This window comes from Nansenia antarctica (assembly GCF_963989245.1).
Source record: "Nansenia antarctica genome assembly, chromosome: 15".
In the NCBI taxonomy this organism is placed as follows: Eukaryota; Metazoa; Chordata; class Actinopteri; order Argentiniformes; family Microstomatidae; genus Nansenia; species Nansenia antarctica.
In genome coordinates this window covers 21,659,609-21,667,666 of record NC_137685.1, presented here as the reverse complement: position 1 = coordinate 21,667,666, position 8,058 = coordinate 21,659,609, and the positions used below count along the sequence as shown (strand labels likewise).

Here is an 8,058-nt window from a genome sequence, read left to right as displayed (position 1 = left end):
TTTGTATTTTATGAATTACTAACTCAAAAATGTCAACATTTTTAAAACAACACCACACAGGCATTAATAAACACCTAATGGATCAGATTATGTAAAAAACTCAATGTTGACCAAAATGGAGATCCTAGAACCTTATAATTCTAACGTCACGACATGACAGCTACCACCCAGGTCACATGACAGTTACCACCCAGGTCACATGACAGTGACCAGCCAATCACCACGCACTTCCTCCACACACACTCTCAGTGGAGGAGACCCCAGGCTGTGTGGCGGAGTTGAGTGTTGGACATCAACAATCAAGATGCTGGCTCTTGTCAACCGGCTTCTGGACTGGCTCAAGTCCCTCTTCTGGAAAGAGGAGATGGAGTTGACCCTGGTTGGACTTCAGTACTCTGGGAAAACGACATTTGTGAACGTGATAGCTGTGAGTTTGGTGTTTTTATTTGACGTCTAGACAGAGAGCCTCATCGGGGTTTTCTGTGGGGGGGGGGGGGGTCAGTCTACTTGCTGGAATGGAAGAGAAACGTAACAGTTCTGGAACGTTGTCGAACACCACATAAACAAAAGTGACTCGTTCATGATTTGTTTTTCATTTCTATATGCGAGCTATTCATCGTTGCAATGATTTATAAGACCTACATTTACACACCCTGATACGATGAGATGTGTGAAGTGGAATGTCCCATAGTCCCTTTTCGTTCCAGTGATTAGTCAGAGCCTTTGGGTTGGTTGGTTGCTATAGTTTAGCTAGCTACCCTGTTGTAAGTTGGCTAGCCAACAAAGCATGACTCAGTGTTTAGCTGGATTTCTTGAACACGTTGGGTCATATTGACATACTTTAAAACGAAGTAAGTAACAATTGTTGTTTAATGTTGTCAACTATTGAGTGTTTTGGATCTAGCTTTAGTATGCTAAGCTAACTGACTGACAGGCGTCTGACAAGTTTAGCTACAGCTTTTAGTTTTTCTAGCTCTGCCATATGTGAGTCTGAAGCCAGCTATTATATTATTATTATTATTATTATATTATTATTATTATATTATTATTATTATTATACAATATTATTATTATTATTATAATATAATATTATTATTATTATTATACAATATTATTATTATTATTATTATTATTATACAATATTGGCTAGCTACAAGTTCCCATGTTATTTAGGAATAGACAGGCTTAGATAGCGATCACGTAACAATCCAGTCCAGTCCAGATGATGGCATCATCTAATCTAACATGGTGATGGAGAGTGTGATGGAGCAGGGCTGTGGTCTGGACAGGAGCCATGGAACCAGAGAGATGTGATGGAACCAGAGAGATGTGATGGAACCAGAGAGATGTGATGGAACCAGAGAGATGTGATGGAACACTCTGGTCATGGCTGATAGATGATGTCACACGTCCCACGCGTGTCTGTCTACGAAGTCACACCTGTGTTGTTTTGGTTGATCGTCTCGTGTGAAATCTGAGCATCGACTTGTTGGCATGGAGCCTGGGTCTGTTTCCATCCGTTCACATATGGGTTGATAAACATTCAGTTGAGGAGTGGCTTATGGCTTATGACCCGTACAATACAAGATCATGTATCCTACAATTACATAGCTTTGAGTTTGAGTATTTGTGTGATTTGTATCAGTTATTAGCCAGTATCCCTGTTTTAAGCATTTGTGCTGTTAACAGTAGGCGTAGAGTTAATGTAGTATAGTAACACCGTCACTATGATACAGGACTCAGAACAGAGTGGAAGAGCGCCCCCTACTGTCTCATTAAAGTTGTCTAGCAGAGACGTGGTTCTGAACCCCCCCCACCCCCCCACTGTAACCTCTACCTCTGTTCATTACCACAGTGAATCATCAAAACAAGTCAGGGGGGCATTTCATGCTGTGTCACCCTGTGACCCAATGCTGGTGGGCTAGCACCCTGCCGTTTCCCCTAGTCGTGTTGTTGTGTAAACAAACAATGTAGGCTATCTTATGCAACACAGCCTAACCTCCCCCCCTTTACTTCAACTAGTATTTCTCAAAAGTATTTGGGTCTTTGGAAATTGTGATTTTTCTCATGTAAGGGGGCTGTCTCCATTAATCATTATGGTGCAACTAAATATCAGGAATGTCTGTTGTCAACAGGGAGAAAATGATGCGCAAGAAGGCCACATTGGTTAGAGCAGTAGATTGTGAAATGTCATTGGCGGCCCAACGGCACAGTTCCTCTCTGCGTTGGAAATCAGTTGACTCTCATAACCCATATCCCCTGGCTCTCCTGAGCTGCCATTGATACTTCGTATTATTTTTTTGGTTCACTGCCGTCTTTACCAGACCTGTGAGCGACAAATGTAGCGTCGTTTTCTAACTGTACGTGTTTGTAGGTCATAGGCGGGCTAGTCAGTGTGCCGTAGTTACTGTAGTCAATGAATTCTGTGTAAGTGGCTTGTGGTTGTTAGGGTTTAGGCTAAGTGAAGGGAACAGGGTAGGGGGTTGTGTCACGATCATGAGACTTCTGCACACTCACTTCCACTTAGAGCAGGGTCAGGTGACCCAGCTACGAGTCATGTGCTGTTACGAGTGTGTGTGCCAGACCAGACAGAGTGTATCTCTTCCTCCCGTACGGTTTGTGTTTTAAGGAGAGGAGAGAATAGAGAGGGAGATGTTGATGTCTGGCCTCAAGAGATTGTTCAAATCCAATTGTCGATCGTTGATCACATTTAAAGGGATTCATCAACTTTGCTCTGTGTGTTCTCTTGGCTCGGCCCAGCCTTGCTTCCCCCACAGACAATAATCCTGCCTTTACTCTAACGAAGACTCAGGTCTTTTGAGACTTATCTGCATGCCAAACATATTTCCTGTGGAGGGCCTGACCCCTCTCAAGAATGCAGGTTTTAATAGCACTTGGCAAACTACCACTAGGCATTTTACATATTGGTGGCAGCTTGACATTTAGGCTCGGTCACACAGATGGGCATTTGACTATTTGTTCTAACTTCCTTCAAGTTTGTTCAGTGTTCAATGTTACCCTGGTATTGCACAGTAGTAATCAATGGGTCTTTTGTCTTCTGTTTCAGTCGGGGCAATTTAGTGAAGACATGATCCCCACCGTGGGATTCAACATGAGGAAGGTCACTAAAGGAAATGTTACTATCAAGGTAGGCCTTCACTTCCTCCTGGGCCACAGCGGATACCTCTACCTCAGAAGTGCGTGTGCGTGCGTTTCATTTCGGCGCCCATGTTAACAGGTTAGAGCAGCCACACAGCCCGCTTAAGCTGCCTGTCTCACGCTGTGTGGCTGCTCTAACCTGTTAATGTGGGCGGCGAAATGACGCACACGCTGCTGAGGTAGATGTATCCGGTGTGGCCCAGGCACTACTCCTTTGCCCTCACATTTGAATGGTATTATTATTTCTCTGTGCAGTCTGTGCAAACCTTCAGGGTGACCCTGTTTCTTATGATTACTGATGGATAGATGATTCACTTACTTAGACAGATGTATATATTGTAAATCGATTTGCATGAAGGCTTCGGTTAAATGTAAAAAACCCAATAAACATTCAATTAAATTAAGTATCGAACCGGTAACGTTGTCGATGCAAGTTGATAGACATACCTACCTTTTTTACACCTTTTTATCTATCTATCACACTTTCAAAATATCAAATTATCTATCTATCACACAATCAAACTATCTATCTCGTAAAAAGTGGGAACTAATATTTCCTAAAAGACACTTGACGGAACTGTCGTTCGGGATTTAGTTTCCGCCTGTGAGACATTTTTGACACACGTATTACTTAAACCAGACCGTAAACAATATTATTGTCCAAATCAAAAAACCTTACTCTATTATTACTTGGCTAAATATCAGTTTAATTGGCTCTGAAATGTTGACATCGTGGCGGAGCGCAGCTCTTACAAACATGCCTCTGCTTTTCCAGATCTGGGATATAGGAGGCCAGCCGAGGTTCAGGAGCATGTGGGAACGCTACTGCCGGGGAGTCAATGCAATTGTGTGAGTATCTGAGTTTGAAGTCAGAGTACAGGGGCACACATGTTGGACACCATTCCTCATTCCATTCCATGCATTACAATGAGCCCGCCCTCCCAATTCTACCTCCACCCTAGTCTGCATGGTCTAAATTGAAATGTGTTAAATGTTGAGATGGTACCATATACAATCATATTACAACCACGTTGCACTAAGAAGCACTTTAAGAGATCTTTTCTGCCTGTCGCTATAATAAGACTACTACTCCTCTTCCGCTTGGCTCGATCGGGGTGATCAGTCAGGCTGGAGGATGTTAAATCACACTGGACTGTTCTTATTGTTGTTTCAGTTGTCTATTTTATATGTATTCTATTGACACATTATTGTTGTTGTTTGTGATGTGAGCAGCTGTTTAATTTCCACTCGTTGATCAATAAAGTATCTATCTATCTATCTATCTATCTATCTCTCTCTCTCTCTCTCTCTCTCTCTCTCTCTATATATATATATACGGTATATATATATATACTGTATATATACTGTATATATGACATCGCCGAGTGCACACAACACAGGCATTTCTTTTCAATACATTGTAAACTTATTTTGTTGCATTGTTTATTGTTTAGATACATGGTGGATGCAGCGGACCGCGATAAAGTGGAAGCTTCCAGAAACGAGCTGCACAATTTGTTAGACAAGCCTCAATTGCAAGGAATTCCTGTGAGTGCACTCGCTTTACAAAAGTGCTTGGGACTCTTGTACAGTAATAGACTGAGGGAGTTTCTCTCTATCATTACATTACATCAGCAGAATCTGACATTTCGGTCATGAAAGTAATAAACATCTGCCTTTTTTTTTCTCTCCAGATTTTGGTGCTTGGTAACAAAAGAGATCTCGCCAACGCTCTAGATGAGAAGCAGCTCATTGAAAAGATGTAAGTATATATATATTCGATACTATCTGGTGACTGTCTGTAAACCTGTCTGTGGACTGACTGAGGAAGTTGAGAAAAACTTGACACTTTTTCCTTCTGAAACATTAGTCAATCATTTTTCGAATCCCTCTGAGAGGAAGTTCCTCTCTTATTGTGTTAAGGATACTATAAGGTATCTTCTTTCATATACTGTAAGGTATCATCTTTTCATAATAATAATAATAATAATACATTAGACTTATATAGCGCTTTTCTAGACACTCAAAGACGCTTTACAAACTGAAAAGATTGAGTAGTAAAATAAAAATAAACAAAAAAATAGATAAAAGAAAGTATAGCCGTTTAATTAATTTTTAGATTACTAAGTGTCTTTGTAGGACAATCTACTCTGTAAACTGCAATTGCACCTTGATTTCGGGCGGAGAAGCGGCGAATAAGCAACGCCAGCGTCCTCTCTCGACTGAGATCTCGTGATATCTTTTGATATCTTATGTCAGTGGTCATTTCTCCATACCGGCAGATGTCGCTATAAGCACCGTTTTCGAAGGCCTGGAGGCTTTTTTTCTGGCACAATTTGAATGTAAGCCAGACAGGTTCAGTCAATGGTAGTCACAACAGCTGGAAGAGCTGGGGGGTATTACATTTCATTTAATTTCATATTATCATGTGACGTTAATGTCATTTTCGGTGTAATGTGGGACTCTCAGGAAATAATAATGAAATGGTTGCATTCCCTGGTTGTGACCTCAGGCATTTAGGCACGGAAATCATAACTTCCCACCAAACATTTGAAACAAAAGAGCCTTTCATCGTTCATTCATGCTGGTGACCCATGTGGTTAGTTGAAGCTTTTCCAGAAGAACTAGCTCCCTCTGCTGGCTAGCTAATATTAACACCAGCATAGTTAAATGATGTTCTCCCAGCCCTCACAATGTCTGAATACTTCTTCACTGCTTTCCCTCTGCAGGAACCTAGCAGCTATTCAGGACAGAGAGATTTGCTGCTATTCTATTTCCTGCAAAGAGAAAGACAACATAGGTGAGACGGTGAAGCTGCCTGTGAAATCAACTGTCACTCGTTTTTTTTTTACCTCTCTGTCCCTCTGTGTCCCTGTCTCTCTCTGTCTCGCTGTGTCCACTGTCCCTCTCTGTGTCCACTGTCTCCCTCTGTCCCTCTGTGTCCACTGTCTCTCTCTGTGTCCACTGTCTCACTCTGTCCCTCTGTGTCCACTGTCCCTCTCTGTGTCCACTGTCTCTCTCTGTCCCTCTGTGTCCACTGTCTCTCTCTGTCTCTCTGTGTCCACTGTCTCTCTCTGTCTCTCTGTGTCCCTCTCTCTGTCCCTCTGTGTCCACTGTCTCTCTCTGTGTCCACTGTCTCTCTCTGTCCCTCTGTGTCCACTGTCTCTCTCTGTGTCCACTGTCTCACTCTGTCCCTCTGTGTCCACTGTCTCTCTCTGTCCCTCTGTGTCCACTGTCTCTGTCTGTCCCTCTGTGTCCACTGTCTCTCTCTGTCTCTCTGTGTCCACTGTCTCTCTCTGTGTCCACTGTCTCACTCTGTCCCTCTGTGTCCACTGTCTCTCTCTGTCCCTCTGTGTCCACTGTCCCTCTGTGTCCACTGTCCCTCTCTCTGTCCCTCTGTGTCCACTGTCTCTCTCTGTCCCTCTGTGTCCACTGTCTCTCTCTGTCTCTCTGTGTCCACTGTCTCTCTCTGTCTCTCTGTGTCCCTCTCTCTGTCCCTCTGTGTCCACTGTCTCTCTCTGTGTCCACTGTCTCACTCTGTCCCTCTGTGTCCACTGTCTCTCTCTGTGTCCACTGTCTCACTCTGTCCCTCTGTGTCCATTGTCTCTCTCTGTGTCCACTGTCTCACTCTGTCCCTCTGTGTCCACTGTCTCTCTCTGTCCCTCTGTGTCCACTGTCTCTCTCTGTCCCTCTGTGTCCACTGTCCCTCTGTGTCCACTGTCTCTCTCTGTGTCCACTGTCTCACTCTGTCCCTCTGTGTCCACTGTCTCTCTCTGTCCCTCTGTGTCCACTGTCTCTCTCTGTCCCTCTGTGTCCACTGTCCCTCTGTGTCCACTGTCTCTCTCTGTCCCTCTGTGTCCACTGTCCCTCTCTGTGTCCACTGTCTCTCTCTGTCTCTCTGTGTCCACTGTCTCTCTCTGTCTCTCTGTGTCCACTGTCTCCCTCTGTCCCTCTGTGTCCACTGTCTCTCTCTGTCCCTCTGTGTCCACTGTCCCTCTGTGTCCACTGTCTCTCTCTGTGTCCACTGTCTCACTCTGTCCCTCTGTGTCCACTGTCTCTCTCTGTCCCTCTGTGTCCACTGTCTCTCTCTGTCCCTCTGTGTCCACTGTCCCTCTCTGTGTCCACTGTCTCTCTCTGTCCCTCTCTGTGTCCACTGTCTCTCTCTGTCCCTCTGTGTCCACTGTCTCACTCTGTCCCTCTGTGCCCACTGTCTCTCTCTGTCCCTCTGTGTCCACTGTCTCTCTCTGTCCCTCTGTGTCCACTGTCTCTCTCTGTCCCTCTGTGTCCATTGTCCCTCTCTGTGTCCACTGTCTCTCTCTGTCCCTCTCTGTGTCCACTGTCTCTCTCTGTCCCTCTGTGCCCACTGTCTCTCTCTGTGTCCACTGTCTCTCTCTGTCCCTCTGTGTCCACTGTCTCTCTCTGTCCCTCTGTGTCCACTGTCTCTCTCTGTCTCTCTCTCTGTCCCTCTGTGTCCACTGTCTCTCTCTGTCCCTCTGTGTCCACTGTCCCTCTCTGTCCCTCTGTGTCCACTGTCTCTCTCTGTCCCTCTGTGCCCACTGTCCCTCTGTGTCCCTCTGTGTCCACTGTCTCTCTCTGTCCCTCTGTGCCCACTGTCTCTCTCTGTCCCTCTGTGTCCACTGTCTCTCTCTGTCCCTCTGTCTCCACTGTCCCTCTGTGTCCACTTTGTTCACTCCTATACTGACCAATGATTCGTGTTTGTTTCATACCTACTGTCTCTCTACCAGGGGAGGCTGGGGGAGGTGGAACTCAAAGGACGGGCTCATTGTAATGCATGAATGAAAGGAATTATTCCACGCAACTGGAACGCACGCACGGAATGGAATCAGGAAATGTTATCAAACCCATGTGTTTGACAACATTCCTCATTCCGTCCCATGC

The 8,058-nt window shown here is 44.8% G+C and overlaps 1 protein-coding gene across 1 annotated transcript in view; it reads left to right on the top strand.

Moving 5' to 3' along the window:
- The first annotated feature begins 259 nt into the window (after nt 1-259).
- The window catches only part of arl8ba (ADP-ribosylation factor-like 8Ba), a 9,354-nt gene continuing 1,555 nt past the window's right edge, over nt 260-8,058 (top strand). The window contains exons 1-6 of the mRNA XM_080545649.1: nt 260-427; nt 3,068-3,148; nt 3,935-4,008; nt 4,614-4,707; nt 4,854-4,921; nt 5,889-5,959. Coding sequence (XP_080401775.1) covers nt 305-427; nt 3,068-3,148; nt 3,935-4,008; nt 4,614-4,707; nt 4,854-4,921; nt 5,889-5,959 — 511 coding nt within the window. The 5' untranslated portion in view covers nt 260-304. The remainder of the gene's footprint in view (nt 428-3,067; nt 3,149-3,934; nt 4,009-4,613; nt 4,708-4,853; nt 4,922-5,888; nt 5,960-8,058) is intronic.